This window comes from Podarcis cretensis, assembly GCF_951804945.1.
Source record: "Podarcis cretensis genome assembly, chromosome: 10".
Lineage (NCBI taxonomy): Eukaryota > Metazoa > Chordata > Lepidosauria > Squamata > Lacertidae > Podarcis > Podarcis cretensis.
This window is the reverse complement of record NC_137179.1, coordinates 7341537-7358270: the sequence shown is the minus strand read 5'-3', so window position 1 is coordinate 7358270 and position 16734 is coordinate 7341537. Positions and strand designations below refer to the sequence as shown.

The following is a 16734-nucleotide window of genomic DNA, read 5'->3' as shown; positions in this document are numbered from 1 at the left end:
TTGCACAGCTACAGCCAACATTTGCAAGCCGGAGTTCACCAAACAAACTATCCAATTGCTAGATCATTCACCTGTTGAACCTCTGAGAAGATGAATACAGCCGTGCGTGCAGGGAAATCTGAAACCCGCGTGGCTTGCATTGTAATACTTTTGTTCACGGCAAATGTACACACACATGCACAGAGATGATACTTGGCTTAGAAGCTGAATTGCGCATTATCTCCTTTGTCAAAGCCCTAGAGCTATCACTGCAAAAGCCCAGCATTCCTTTCTGAGCCTTGAATGGAGCGGGGTGGGGGGGTGGGGGTAGTGAAGAGATCATTAAATTATAATTTCTCTACACTATTGGGATGAGGATTTCCTACCAACAGGATTAATGCGAGCACAAAAATCCAGACTAAAGCCGCTCAGCGGAGAGGAGAGCAGTTTAGTGTCTAGTAAATTTGATTGCTGTGAAAACCCTGACACATCATAATAGCAAAATCCTATTTACTGCAGCAAGCGGGATGGATAATACTGGTTAATACCAGGTATAGTGTGTGCCATCAACTCGCAGCTTTACTGTCTGTGTGCTCATCTTATTTGAAGTTTAATACTCCTTGACAGCCTGTGCAGTAAACTGATGCTGCAAATGAAGCGTCGATCCTGCGAGCTAAAAATCCTACCTGCAGACATAAGCCACAGAGGAAAAACAGAAGTTATATAAAAAAAGAGAGGATTGTAACTCATGTCTGCATTTTCAGGAATTTGAACCCAAGCATGATTCGTGAAGACAGATCCCATTCGCCTGTGCAAAATGTTGTTGTTTAGTCGTTTAGTTGTGTCCGACTCTTTGTGACCCCCTGGACCAGAGCACGCCAGGCCCTCCTGTCTTCCACTGCCTCCCGCAGTTTGGTCAAACTCATGCTGGTAGCGTCGAGAACACTGTCCACCCATCTCATCCTCTGTCGTCCCCTTCTCCTTGTGCCCTCCATCTTTCCCAGCATCAGGGTTTTTTCCAGGGAGTCTTCTCTTCTCATGAGGTGGCCAAAGTCTTGGAGCCTCAGCTTCAGGATCTGTCCTTCCAGTGAGCACTCAGGGCTGATTTCCTTCGGAATGGAGAGGTTTGATCTTCTTGCAGTCCATGGGACTCTCAAGAGTCTCCTCCAGCACCAGAATTCAAAAGCATCAGTTCTTTGGCAATCAGCCTTCTTTATGGTCCAGCTCTCACTTCCATACATCACTACTGGGAAAACCATGGCTTTTCTGAAATGTAACTGTCCAAATGCAGCCAAATCTAGTATCAAATCAATTGATGGTTGAATTTGGAGATGTGCAAGTTGTGAATTAGCATACAGATTCTGCATAGCTCATAGAATCCTGAGTTGGACACTACATCAGGGTCATCAATTCCACACCCCCACACCCCGCAATGCTGAAATCTTTTGCCCAATGTTGCCTATATCCTTGTCAAAGCTGCAAATAAATTCATGTCTTCCCTCAGCTACAAAAATCACTAGGTGGCCTCAGGCAAGCCTCTATTTCTCTCTGTGTGTGCGTGTAATTATCACTACCTGTGCTTTTGCACTTCATTTCCCTCTGAACTCGCTGCCGACACCCCCTACCCTCTATACATTCATGTGTCTTTTGGGCCTGCCATTTCAGGCTTACATGCGATGCATTTGCTGACATGGGCTCTGATCCTGGAAAATGTACGCCATAATAAATGTATTCTTCGTCTTTAAGGAAAGAAATATGGAAAGAACAGCCAGGACCTACAGTGCAGAGTAGCTGTAAGGAGATTGCAACCAGGAAATATATGCAAAGTGCTTTTAAACACTACACAGCATTATATAAATGCCAGGTGTTCTATCATTGTCCTTCCTTTAAAAAGCCGCACTTTACACTGTAGCATATGCAGTATTACGAACATATAGAGAATTTGTCACAAGAGCAGGGGTCAGTCTCAGTGCTGGTACTTTCCTTTTTCCATAAGATTTTATTAAAGATTGCTAGTATTTCTGAAGCTGCAGCTATGTGGATCACTTCTGTTCTATAACAGAGGAGCTTAAAGAGCAAATGGAAGCAAGAGTTCGACTTGCACTGGAGAAAAACCTCCATGAAGCACTCAGGCCAGTCAAACGCTCAGCCAACTGTTGTGCGGGAGTAAACTAGATTTTCTTCCACATATATCATAACCACCCTGATTTCCCATAAAATTTTGAACTGGGAATTTTTCAGTATGCATCGGAATATTTTCTGATGCCCTAGAGCAGTGGCTCCCAAGCTTTTTGAGTAGCAGAGCACTTTCCAGGAGAGAAATTCATCATGGAGCACTATTGTCGCCCTTATGCTAACGGTACATATTTCACAGAATCATAGGATTGTAGAGTTAGAAGGGACCCTCAGGAGTTTGAAGGGACCTCATTGCAACCCCCTGCAATGCACAAATTTGCAGCTGTCCCATACGGGGATCAAACCTGCAACCTTGATGTTATCAGCACCAGTCTCTAACCAACTTTTTCTTTCCAATCTCTTCGCGGAGCCCTTGAGATCCTTTGGGGCAACACCAACGCTCCACAGATCACAGTTTGGGAACCGCTGCCCTAAAGAATGATATAACTTAGTATGCTTAAATTACTTGTATTTTGCAAAAAAAAAAGCTAAAAAAAAAATGAAGTTGGCAAGCTTCCCTAACACTGAGTTGTATTCAGTGCTAGTCAGAACAGACTCACTGACATTAATGGCTAATTTAGATCCATTAATTTCAATGGGTTTACTCTGAGTAGAACTTCACAGGTCTGTCTATCCACATCCTGCTGCTGTAATTTGGGGATATGTGCGAAACTGCACTAACTGCTTAGTCTGTGCCTCAAGTGGCCCTTATCCTGCATGTGATTTTTGCTCAAGGTCAGGACACCAGCTGTGGTCGGCCTTTCGAAAGAGCTGAAGGCCACAGGCTCCAACCCTGCATTCTGCAGTCAGGTCTGTATTGGAAGTGACTGTGACTGTGTTGGCAGTGACTGGTGGAGAGCCAGTGTGGTGTAGTGGTTAAGAGCGGTGGACTCGTAATCTGATGAACCAGGTTCGCTTCCCCGCTCCTCCACATGCAGCTGCTGGGTGACCTTGGGCTAGTTACACTTCTCTCAAGTCTCTCAGCCCCACTCACCTCACAGAGTGTTTGTTGTGGGGGAGGAAGGGAAAGGCGAATTTCTGAGACTCCTTCGGGTAGTGACAAAGCGGGGTATCAAATCCAAACTCTTCTTCTTCTTTCTTCAAACTTGGACCTCTCTGTATATTTGAACCTTTTCGGTTTAACCTCTAAGACCAGGTTACTGCATTTAGTAGTACAGTATTTGATGCATCAGCATCTCTTAACTTTAGTTACAGAGTGTGTCTGAATTGTCTTGTGCCTTCGAGTTGATAAAACTCTTTACCCTGAACTGTGCGGGCAAGGAGTTTTCTTCACCTTCAGCTCTGGAAAGGATGACAATGGAAACGAGAGAGGACGCTGGAGCTTTGCTGGACTACTCTTCGGGTCACACTAATACAGGTGTGATATCAGAACACTATCACATTCCACTCCCAAACCGCTTTGTGGAGAATAGCATTTGGAAGCTGCTTGGGGAACCTGCAACCTTTTGACTGGGTGAACACCCAGCCTTCCTCCCAAAATGCATTGGGGAATAATATTGCATTACTCTCGTCGACCAGCCCTAAATGGCATATGCACTCATTAGACCAATCTCAGACCTATTTCCATGCCTACATCCATGGGTGATATCCTCTACCATATTTGGGGACTTATCTAATTTTGGAGGGGAGATTTTAGGCAAATTCTGAAATAGAGAGGTGGTTTACAATGGCAGTGGGTGGTATCTTCCTTTAAAAACAACAACAACAACAACAACAACAACAGATTTCTGGGATAGGAGTTGGATGGGTAAAGCCCACTGCTAAGGAACACTGGGGCCGCCACTCACTCATCTCTCAACTACCCTTGAGGAGACTGAGAGGAGATATGAGAGCCATCTTCAAATATCTAAAGGGCTGTCACATGGAGGATGGAGCAAGCTTTTTTTAAATTCAAATTTTGAATTTTGAATTTGATGGAGCAAGCTTGTTTTCTCCTGCTCCAAACCAATGGATTCAAGTTACAAGAAAGGAGATTCCGACTCAACATCAGGAAGAACTTTCTGATGACAAGAGCTGTTTGACAGTGGAACGGACTCCATCAGAAGGTGGTGGACTCTCCTTCCTTGAAGGTTTTTAAGCAGAGGTTGGATGGCCATCTGTCATAGAATTAGATTCCTGCATTGCAGGGGGGTCGGACTGGATGACCGTCAGAACCCTTTCCACTCTTATGATACTAGAGTTATTTCGTTATCTCCCGCTTGGACAACTGCAATGCACTCTACATGGGGTATCTTTGAAGGTGACTCAGAAACTGCAATTAATCCAGCTAGACTGGTGACTGGGAGTGGCTGCCGAGACCATATAACACCGGTCCTGAAAGATCTTCATTGGCTCCCAGTATGTTTCCAAGCACAATTCAAGGTGTTGGTGCTGACCTTTAAAGCCCTAAACGGCCTCAGCCCAGTATACCTAAAGGAGCGTCTCCACCCACATCATTCAGCCCGGACACTGAGGTCCAGCTCCGAGGGCCTTCTGGCGGTTCCCTCACTGCGCGAAGTGAGGTTACAGGGAACCAGGCAGAGGGCCTTCTCAGTAGTGGCGCCTGCCCTGTGGAACACCCTCCCATCAGATGTCAAGGAAATAAACAACTATTTTACTTTTGGGGAAGTTTTTAATCTCTGGTGCTGTATTCTTTTTAATATTCGGCTGGAAGCCGCCCAGAGTAGCTGGGGAAACCCAGCCAGATGGGCGGGGTATAAATAAATCATCATCATCATCATCATCTCTACACCAACTCTTCCATCATCACACTGTCACTATTTGGTAGGTGTTTCCTCAGTTTTAAGGGAATAGTGCCTTTATGTTATCTATCTCCCATCACAGGATTTATGGATTAAAGTCTAAGAGCTGCAAGAGTTTCTATTATTCTCAGTTAGGGTCAGGCACAAGTTCAAGTGAATGTTGTGCCCTCTTTTTCAGGCACAAAGGCTGCAACTGGTTCAGAGAGCAGCTGCCCTCACCCCAATGGATTTGAGGGTAGAAGACTGCTAACACAACTGCATCCTTACATTTAATGACTTCACCTTTCATCCTCTATGGGCTAAGAATACATGCATTTTGCTCTAGGAAGTTGCACACATAAACTGCTCAGCGCATTATGCCTTTTCCATATGAAATTAAGGCTGATTTTGGGATGCTTACCCTCATGATGAGTGTTTGCACTGTATGTTGAGGGTCTTCATTATATCCATATTTTGGTTTGGAGTCTGACACTCTCAGGATCATGACACAGCAGGCAGCCTTTTGCATTTCTAGGTATGGCAGTTCTAGTCACCAAGGGAGCAATCGCAGCAATCGCTAGTCACGACTAGCAACCGGTTGAATGGCAAATTGCAGGTCTGATTAAAAACCCAGGTCTCCCAGGTCTAAATCCAGCAGATAATGTGCTGAGCGACACTGGCTGTAATTATGCGCGTCCTGGCATGCGCATTTGAAACAAGATGATGTGTTTTGTCTCAACTACTCCTGCACAATTTTGAAACATGCCAAGCTGGGGCTGGGGGAGTCTGGTAATGATAGATTGTGGATTCTCTTCAATTTTTAACATCTGCACTTTGGAAATGAAGTAATGACGCAGTATAATGATGGAGTATCTCAGGGCGTTTTGCTGATGTCTCCTGCTGGAGGAAAAGTGAGCGTTTCCCTTCTAAGCGGCTTCATTATTTCAATCTATTTTCCCATTGATTTGCCATTTCCCATACAAGAATGGCAATTAGCCCACTATGGGCTCCGAGTGCATTAGATGCAGCTAGTGGGTTTTCGGCTAGGAGTGTCAGCTAGGACGTTTTCATTCAAAATTAAGGCAGGGGGTGGAAAAGGGGGGAGAGAACCAAGCCTATACCCTCACATCCTCTTCTATTGTGTCTCCTGCTGAAAGCTCAAGAGGGCTCCTCTGATATCAATGTGAATCCGGAGAATTGGCTCATATTTTCCCAGGGTCTGAAGAGGAAAATGTCCCTTTAGTACAGATGAATGAATCTCTCTCTTGAAATCTAATGTGGGGAACTCTTAAATAACGAGTTTATAGCCTGAGCAGATATACTGCATAGGAAGGTTATTCTTTAACTCCTTTGTTAAACTATTCCATCTTGCTTAGCCGCCGTGAAGCAGGCAGTAACTCACAACCTGTGTGCCATTGCTGACCTACAAATACTGTCAGCTGTTTGGAGAATCACTTACTTCCTTTTCCTTTTTTTTCTTTTTAAGTATCAATGCCTTTTTCTTTTTTTGCACATAAATGAAATTTATGGATGGCTATTGCCCCCGGGGAACAGAATTGTTTATGTTTCAGCATCCCAGCTGTCATGGATGCCGTGTCACTTTGTCCTGTATTAATCCTCACCAAAAGGTTGGCGCATCTTCACTCCAGCCTCTGAAATATTTTCAAAGTGACAGGCGTCATCTGAAAGTGAATATGTATAATAACTCAGCTCTAGAAGGAACACACGGGGGCTGACACTAATCTGCTCTGTTGTCATCTCCCTTTATTATCAATGACTGCGGTGGTGTTTCTGCTGCAGAGGGAAACATGAATATGAAATTGCTAATTGAAAAAGAAAAAAAAAACCTAATAAAAATGACCAGTTAATTATATGGAGGAGCTCTGACACTCAGAAATGCAATATGCTCAAATGCCACCTTAACAGGAACCAAGGTACTTTATCTGAGAATTGGTCTAGGAATTAATGAGCATTCTTTGCCAAGACGGTCAGTGATTGCTTGCTTTCTCTCTTTTGGTTTTGAGAGGTACACTAGCTCAAGCCTTCCTTAAACCCACAGATTCTGCTCACTAGTACCGGGGATTTGCTCTCGTCATTGCACAATCGACTCTTTATCAATTCACATATTCTTCCTGCTTTAGCCTTCTTAGAGGATTATAGACATATTCATATTCATACACCTATCAACAGCCACCAAAAAGTAAAACAAAAGCTCTGTAGTCAGAGATGGTATATATTTAATTGGGGGGTGCAGGTGGAGCTGTGGTCTAAACCACAGAGCCTAGGGCTTGCCGATCAAAAGGTCGGCGGTTCAAATCCCCATGACGGGGTGAGCTCCCGCTGCTCAGTCCCTGCTCCTGCCAACCTAGCAGTTTGAAAGCACATCAAGTGCAAGTAGATAAATGGGTACCACTCCAGCAGGAAGGTAAACGGCATTTCTGTGCACTGCTCTGGTTTGCCAGAAGCAGCTTAGTCATGATGGCCACATGACCCGGAAGCTGTCTGTGGACAAATGCCAGCTCCCTTGGCCTATAGAGCGAGATAAGCGCGCAACCCCAGAGTCGTCCACGACTGGACCTAACAGACAGGGGTATCTTTACCTTTACATATTTGATTACAAACTGGTCAGTACAATTTCACTGCCACCCTGGACTCCTTTGGGAGAACAGGTACAGTATAAATTTAATTAAATTAATATTTTTTAAATAAATAAATAACAGTGCTGGGGAGAAGCCACATCACAGTAGCAAAGCACTCATTTTGCATAATGTAAGACCCAAGTTCAGTAACTGGCATCCCCAGTTAAAAGGATCTCCATCAGCAGATATAAAAAATAACCTCTATGTAAAACATCGGAAATCCACTGCTGAAGTATTGAACTAGACATACCAATGGTTTGACTCAGTACACAGCAACTGACATACAGTCCATAAAAACAAACTTGCCAAACTTTTTTTATTAATAAAGAAAGAAGAGCCATTGCTTCTTTGTCCCAGTACAACTTGCTGCAACCTGTTGGGATGCAGGTGGCGCTGTGGGTTAAAGCCTCAGCGCCTAGGGCTTGCCGATCGAAAGGTCGGCGGTTCGAATCCCTGCGGCGGGGTGCGCTCCCGCTGCTCGGTCCCAGCGCCTGCCAACCTAGCAGTTCGAAAGCACCTCCGGGTGCAAGTAGATAAATAGGGACCGCTTACCAGCGGGAAGGTAAACGGCGTTTCCGTGTGCGGCTCTGGCTCGCCAGAGCAGCGATGTCACGCTGGCCACGTGACCCGGAAGTGTCTCCGGACAGCGCTGGCCCCTGGCCTCTTAAGTGAGATGGGCACACAACCCCAGAGTCTGTCAAGACTGGCCCGTACGGGCAGGGGTACCTTTACCTTTACCTTTAAAACATCGGAAATCCACTGCTGAAGTATTGAACTAGACATACCAATGGTTTGACTCAGTACACAGCAACTGACATACAGTCCATAAAAACAAACTTGCCAAACTTTTTTTATTAATAAAGAAAGAAGAGCCATTGCTTCTTTGTCCCAGTACAACTTGCTGCAACCTACAATCTTTTGCACCGAACACGATCTCACCTGATTAGTCTGAAACGGGATGGAACGTGTGTTAACATCCCTGTAACGTATTGCAAGAATACGGAAAATCTACCATGCTCCCAATATATTACTTTTTCTTTCCCCTTCTTCCTCAACTGCCTCCCTTTTTCAAGTTTTGTTTTGACACTGAACCAGAGGAAGAATCCTAACAAAGGCCTTATGTTATTTTCCCCTATTACCAACTTTGGCAGGGAAAAAGGGAAGGGCATCTGTTTCACTGTAACAGCCACTTCATGCATATAGTGGTACCTCGGGTTAAGTACTTAATTCGTTCCGGAGGTCCGCTCTTAACCTGAAACTGTTCTTAACCTGAAGCACCACTTTAGCTAATGGGGCCTCCTGCTGCTGCCGCGCCACCAGAGCACAATTTCTGTTCTCATCTTGAAGCAAAGTTCTTAACCCGAGGTACTATTTCTGGGTTAGCGGAGTCTGTAACCCGAAGCGTATGTAACTTGAGGTACCACTGTATTTTAAAGCCAAAAAGCCAAAGTATAGCAAATATTATGTAAGTCATCAGCACAAATAAACAACATGAGAACACAGAAGTTTGGACTGCTCTCTGACCACATGGAGATGACCTTAGTGGCTAGACCAGGAATGGGGAACCTCTGGGCTTGAGAAGCCAAAATGACCCCCACACACCCTGGCCAGGCTAGGCTTCAACTGTGGAACTGCTTTCCTCCAGGGATGTGTCAAAATCAAAGCTTCAGCATTTTCTGAAAAGTTGAAAGTCTTAAGAAATTGAACTGCCTTCCAAAAGCTCTGGTTCAGCCACTGAAACAGGTTAACCTCAATAATGAGACACAGCCATCCACGGTGTGAAACAGTTTTACAAGCCACCGGAACATACAGAATGCCAATTTTCCCCCCAAGAGGGAAAAGAGCTTTATGACAAAGTTCTTACCCCTCCTCCCTGAGCTCCACACCCTATTTAAAAGTTAGCCAAAAAGCAAGTGCAGAACGGGAATTAGCAGCAAACCCCTTCATTAAAAGAGAATAAACTTTCTCACCCTCTCTTCCAGTCGAGCCAGCTGCTCTTTGTAGTAAGCATCATGCTTCTTCAGCTCTCTGTCTTTCTCTTCCAGCTGCTTAGCCTAAAAAAAGCAACACACACACACACACACATACACAAAAGAGAAAACTGGATCAGAAAAAAAGGAACACTGGCAAGCCAAAAGTCTAGTGCAAATTGTGCCCGTTAACTCTTGCATACAGACTGAAGCCTGCAGCAGGCACACTTTTGCCAAGGCAGTATATTAATAAGATCATGATTAGTGTATTGAGGAAGTTAAGTGCTTGCCCATTGTATTTCCCTGTTTGCTCAACAGCTGTGCCACAGTTCATCCAAACGGAGCTGGGAAGAGTCAGAAGGCAGTGCCAAGAAAACAGCATCAGGGTGAATGTTTAGTGAAAAATTGGTACCATGAATCAAAAGAAATTTGAAGATCAATGATGAGGTAGCTAACCTGCAGTGACATTCCTAGAATATGTGTTTTGAAAAGAACGCTTGGAGCACAAGGTGAAATGTTTCAAAAGTGTCTGATTAGATTATTAGATCCAGCAGCCACTCAAGTAAAACTGTTTTAAATTGTCAGGGACACCCCTCAATGAAACCTAGTAACTAACTGTGCATTATGAGTGGCTTATCAGGGTTGGTGGTATATTCTGGTTACTGTAGCTATTCGAAGTGGAGATTTTTATCCCAGTTAGCATCTGCACTGGATTCGAAATTGTTTTCATATACAGTGGTACCTCGGGTTAAGTACCGTATTTTTTGCTCTATAGGACTCACTTTTTCCCTCCTAAAAAGTAAGGGGAAATGTGTGTGCGTCTTATGGAGCGAATGCAGGCTGCACAGCTATCCCAGAAGCCAGAACAGCAAGAGGGATCACTGCTTTCACTGCGCAGCGATCCCTCTTGCTGTTCTGGCTTCTGAGATTCAGAATATTTTTTTTCTTGTTTTCTTCCTCCAAAAACTAGGTGCGTCTTGTGGTCTGGCGCATCTTATAGAGCGAAAAGTACGGTACTTAATTCCTTCCGGTGGTCCGTACTTAACCTGAAACTGTTGTTAACCTGAAGCATAACTTTAGCTAATGGGGCCTCCTGCTGCCGCCACACCGCCGGAGCACGATTTCTGTTCTCATCCTGAAGCAAAGTTCTTAACCCGAGGTACTATTTCTGGATTAGCGGAGTCTGTAACCTGAAACGTATGTAACCTGAAGCATATGTAACCCGAGGTACCACTGTATGTGGTTGTTTTAACTGTTTTTATGCAGGCAACTATTTTATAGGCTTTTGTTTCTTGTATTGCAAAATTGCTTCAAGATGCTTCATAAGAAGTGATTCTTACATGAAAGTAATTCTATTATTTGTTTGTTTGTTTGTTCGTTCTGGGTTGTCCGAGGCAGTGGCCTAGAAAGAGGGAGATGTTTTAGCAGGAATAGGCATTGCAGCAGCGCATCCGCTTGAACTTACTATGCTGAGGAAGCCAGCAGTTTTACTGTATCTAATATAAACACGTTGGTTCCTTATATCACATGATCTCTACTACACTGATCTCAACAGCACCCTCTACAATTATTTTTCAGCATTCGCAGAGGCAACAAAACGTCACATTAGTCAAAAGAGATTAGGGTTTTACCATAGATATCCGAGCCAAGATGGCAAGATTACTCAAATCCTTTCAACTACACAAAGGGCTATAGGTTTGGTGAGAACATTACCCTTTTAAACACAACCTAGCTCCAAGAAAATTACCACTCGTTATCAAGTAATTTTGTGAAACTTTAATGTTTGTGATGACACTGATACATCCGCACACATTTTCAGCGAAAGTATACATCTTTCATCTTCAAATAATATTTTTGCTTACAAATGATTTTCCCAGCTGCTGATCAAAGAGATCATTTTAATCCCTCCCTGACCAGAGCAGGCTGCGTAGAAAAAGTGAGCCTTGTGAAGAACGGTCCTTGAGAGTGTAATGATCATCAAGAGATCAGGAGGATGTGGGATATTTCAACTCTGTGAAATTTCATCCCAAACTGACAATAATGAACCTGCCATTAACAAAAACCTTGGCCTATTGGTGACTTTCATAAAGCAACTTTCACTGGGCCCGTTTCAGCCAGTCGGTTCTCATATCAAAACTAATCACTTGTGTCAAAATTAATTAATCCTGGCAAAATCTGCAGGAAACTTTGCAAATTGATGCTTTACTCCTCAAGGTTGCTTTGTTAGCTCTTACTGTCAAAGATACAGGAAGGAGCATACCAAAACCCTAATGGAGTACCTGATTTGAACACATAAAACAGTCTGAGAGACTCATTTGATCTGCACAGTGTTGAGAGAGCCCTCCTTAGGAAAGTCTGGGATGCTGTTAAGAGGTGAAAGACACCCTCCTCTCTCCCTATTGCCCCCTATAGTCCCAGTCAAAGAGCCAGTTTCGTATCCATAGTGAAGACCTTCTGAGCCTGACACACACTGGGATTTTGATGTATTTTGCAGAATTTAACCTGAACCATTTGCAACTTTAATTTCCTAGTAAGAAACAACTCCATGCAAAGGAGGCTTTCCTATAAAAAGGAAGAATGAGGACTCCTGTACGAAGTGGAAGGTATATCAACAAAATAACTCCTTTGGAGAGAACTTGTCCCTTTTTAATGTTTTCTGTTTGTTCTCACCTTGCTTTGTCCACATAGCTATCATTCCTGAAGAAGTAGAAACCCTATTACCATGCACAACTTATGGTGTATGTTCTGTACTCCTTACTGAAACTCTGACTTTACTGCTTACCTTAATTTCCATCTCCTGAAAGCATGTAAATCCAGAAAACAAAGCCATCAATTTATGAAACAAACAGAATATAAATAGAACCAACAAATGTGCAAGAGACAATTATGAAACTCTCACAGTTCTGGACACCTAGATTACTTTTTCCATTTTGTTTTGGAAACAAAACAACATTAATCAATTTGATACAAAAACAGATGGGCAAGTTTCTTGACTTTTCAAATATATAGAAGGTCAAACTAGATAGTCCCAGTATCTGAAGATGTTGGAGCATAAGATAAATTAACAGTATGGCAAAATGAAATTGGATCAAAGTTTAGCCATCAGTTCTCTCCATTTGTTTCTGTTTACAATTACTTCTTAAAATGATTTTCATGCCCTCCAAAATTTCATGCTTGAAAAAAATGGATAGGTCTATCAACAGTATTTAATTTATTTATAATAAAATCTTCACCAAGCAATTTTATCTTCAAAGAGGGACAATCAATGTGTCTAACAAAAACAGACCAAGCAATTCAAATGCAGTAAAACCACAAAGTAGCACACCTTAAAATAGGAAACCAAAACTGGAGCAAGACTTTCTAAACAAGAATAGAAAGAACGTATAATGATCTAAGCGGCAGTGGACTCAAACATCTGTTGAAAAAGATGCCTTCAGAAAAGAACAAAACACTGATAAAGAGGTAGAAAGTCTAACGTCTCAGAAAGGAGAGGGAATATCTCTCTGAATTCCGGGTCTTCCAAACAAACAATGGGGGAGGGGTTATTGCCTAATTATCATTATTATTTATTAACTTATTTATAACCCACTATACATTCTTTGCATGATCCCATAACAAGAAACAACAATATAATGCAACAATATTTTATTTGAATACAATTTTATGTAAAGAAAGACCGTATACTAACAACATAACTGCATCAACCAAGCAAGAGGCATTCCTTGGATGAATAACCTGGCATCTAAACCCCATCAATGTTGCAACAACGGCAGCAAGGATACTCATCGCTAAGAATTGGAAAACTCAAGATCTACCCACACTGGAAGAGTGGCAGATGCAGCTGATGGACTATATGCAACTGGCCGAGATGACTGGCAGGATCCGAGACCTGGGAGAAGAGAGGGTTGAGGAGGACTGGGGGAAATTTAAGACTTATTTACAGAAATACTGTAATTTGGTTGAATGCTAAGAAGGATGCTAGATCATAAATAACTGCCTACCATTGAATTAGATTTGATTTTGATGATAAGTGAGAAATAAGGAAAATATAAATTTTTTTGGAGAATTGTTAGATTTTATCTAAATGAGCGGAGATAAATATTGTAAACAAGTGGGTAATTTGCTTGGAAAAAATCTTCTGCAACGATGTAAGTGGGAGCGGGAGATGTGAGGGAGTCCAAAGAAGAGACGAAACTATGTTATGATATAAGTAATTTTTATTTATGCATTTGTATTCAAAAATCTTAATAAATATGAAATTAAAAAAAAAAAATAAACCCCATCAATGTTGTTGTTGCTATTTAAATTTGTATACCACCCTTCATCTCAGAAGGGTTCAGAGCATAAAAATACAAAAGAAAAGCATGAAATACGTAAGAAAAACAAGAACAAAATAAACCAATAACACACACAACCCGTCCCACAAGCACATTCTTTTGGTGCAACATAAACGAGAGCTGGAGTCCTACTGAAGTTGTTGCAACTACAGAACACGGGTGGTACTATGGTCTAAACCAATCAGCCTCTTGGGCTTGCCAATTGGAAGGTCGGCAGTTCGAATCCCTGCCATGGGGTGAGCTCCCATTGCTCTGTCCCAGCTCCTGCCAACCTAGCAGTTCGAAAGCACGCCAGTGCAAGTAGATAAATAGGTACCGCTGTGGCGGGAAGGAAAATGCCACTACCATGCACTCTGGCACTCGTCACAGTCCTCCGTTGTGCCAGAAGCTGCTGGCAGCACAACCCAGAAAGCTGTCTGCAGACAAACGCCGACTCCCTTGACCTGAAAGTGGAGATGAGCGCCGCACCCCACAGTCGAATTTGACTGGACTTTACCATCCAAGGGTCCTTTACCTTTACCTGTTGGACTACAACTTCCATCAGCCTTAGTCATCATGGCTAAAGGTAAGAGATGATAGAGCTGTAGTCCTCCAACATTAGGAGGTCCACATGTTTCCCAGCCCTGGCCAAGACATACACAGTAGTCTTCTAATATGCAGTATGTGAAACGGTAGACTAAACACTACACATTGGCATGCACGCATGTGCACAACAGTCAGGATGCATCAAATAGCCAACTAAGATATATCTTCTAGAGATATGGGAGAGGCAAATGAAATCTGAAAAAGAGCAACCTTTTCACAAGTCGGCCCATAACTTCCACTTTAAGACCAACAAGGATGGTGGTTTACCATGGACAAGTAAGAAGAAGAAGAAGAAGAAGAGGAGGAGGAGGAGGAGGAGGAGGAGTTTGGATTTGATATCCCACTTTATCACTACCCTAAGGTGTCTCAAAGCGGCTAACAATCTCCTTTCCCTTCCTCCCCCACAACAAACACTCTGTGAGGTGAGTGGGGCCAGTGGCGTAGCGTGGGGGGTGCAGGGGGGGCCGGCCGCACCGGGCGCAACATCTGGGGGTTAGGGTTAGGGATAGGGTTAGGGGGCGCAAATCCAGGGTTAAAGGTAAAGGTAAAGGTACCCCTGCCCGTACGGGCCAGTCTTGACAGACTCTGGGGTTGTGCACCCATCTCACTTAAGAGGCCAGGGGCCAGCGCTGTCCGGAGACACTTCCGGGTCACGTGGCCAGCGTGACATCGCTGCTCTGGCGAGCCAGAGTCGCACACGGAAACACCGTTTACCTTCCCGCTGGTAAGCGGTCCCTATTTATCTACTTGCACCCGGAGGTGCTTTCGAACTGCTAGGTTGGCAGGCGCTGGGACCGAGCAGCGGGAGCGCACCCCGCCGCAGGGATTCGAACCGCCGACCTTTCGATCGGCAAGCCCTAGGCGCTGAGGCTTTAACCCACAGCGCCACCTGCGTCCAGGGTTAGGGGGCGCAAATTACTAGCCTTGCCCCGGGTGCTGACAACCCACGCTACGCCACTGAGTGGGGCTGAGAGACTTCAGAGAAGTGTGACTGGCCCAAGGTCACCCAGCAGCTGCATGTGGAGGAGCGGGGAAGCGAACCCAGTTCACCAGATTACGAGTCCACCGCTCTTAACCACTACACCACACTGGCTCTCCAGTATGAGAACATTAGGACTATCTCTGGTAGATAGGGATCCTTGGAGCACGCAGATTTTAGTTCTAAGAAATTCCTATCCATATGAAGCCTCAGTCTCTTTCCACTCCTTTACAGAGAGCGAGTTTAAAAAGTCAATAGAGCGGAAAGAAAAAAAGTCACAAGGCAATTTGAATTTCCAACAATTTACTGTTCTAGGAAATTTAAGGGTATTAAAAAAAAGGGAGAAGAAGAAAAGGTCACCTATGCATAGTAAGCAAGTAGGGGAGGCTTCAAGCTACCTAATCACAAATAACTTCTCTTCACCTACTTCAACAGATCAATTAAAAGCAATTGCCTGGACCTCTCCGAAGGAAAACAAAAGCAGCAAATTAACAGACTCGCTGCTGTGGAACGAGGAGAAAGAGAAAGAAAATTAAAGGGATTCTAAACTTTAAATAGGAAGCGAACAAACACAAATAGCATTTTGTAAGCCACGGTTTACCCAGGTCTAGACAAAGCCTGGTTTTTCCAAATGTTTTTCATCAGTGGATCACTCATTCAACACTTTTGTGAAATCGGCAAACTGGGTCTCCTGAAAAGCATTAGTGAAAGGGGATGTGAGTCACATTAGATGCTGGTGTGGTGAATGGGTGGCCCCATTCACACAAGCAAGTCAACCCTGGATATTGCAGTAATCCAGTGGTGAAAATGCATGTGTGAAGCCCTCTCTTGTTCCACACACAGGCTGCTTCAGATGACGGTATGCGGCCACTGAATATTCGGGGGGGGGGAGAATATGGAATACTAAAATGATGAGGGCAATGACAAACCTAGACAGCATCTTAAAAAGCAGAGACATCACTTTGCCGACAAAGGTCCGTATAGTTCAAGCTATGGTTCTCCCAGTAGTGATGTATGGAAGTGAGAGGTGGACCATAAAGAAGGCTGATTGCCGAAGAACTGATGCTTTTGAATTCTGGTGCTGGAGGAGACTCTTGAGAGTCCCATGGACTGCAAGAAGATCAAACCTATCCATTCTGAAGGAAATCAGCCCTGAATGCTCACTGGAAGGACAGATCCTGAAGCTGAGGCTCCAATACTTTGGCCACCTCATGAGAAGAGAAGACTCCCTGGAAAAGACCCTGATGTTGGAAAATATTGAGGGCACAAGGACAAGGGGACGACAGAGGACGAGATGGTGGGACAGTGTTCTCGAAGCTACCAGCATGA

General features: G+C 43.8%; 1 protein-coding gene across 1 annotated transcript in view; it reads right to left on the bottom strand.

The window, feature by feature from the left end:
* CHCHD3 (coiled-coil-helix-coiled-coil-helix domain containing 3) overlaps positions 1–16734 on the bottom strand; it is a 215245-nt gene that overhangs the window by 74590 nt on the left and 123921 nt on the right. Inside the window, exon 5 of the mRNA XM_079993093.1 lies at positions 9505–9588. Within this exon, the coding sequence (XP_079849219.1) occupies positions 9505–9588 (84 nt within the window). The remainder of the gene's footprint in view (positions 1–9504; positions 9589–16734) is intronic.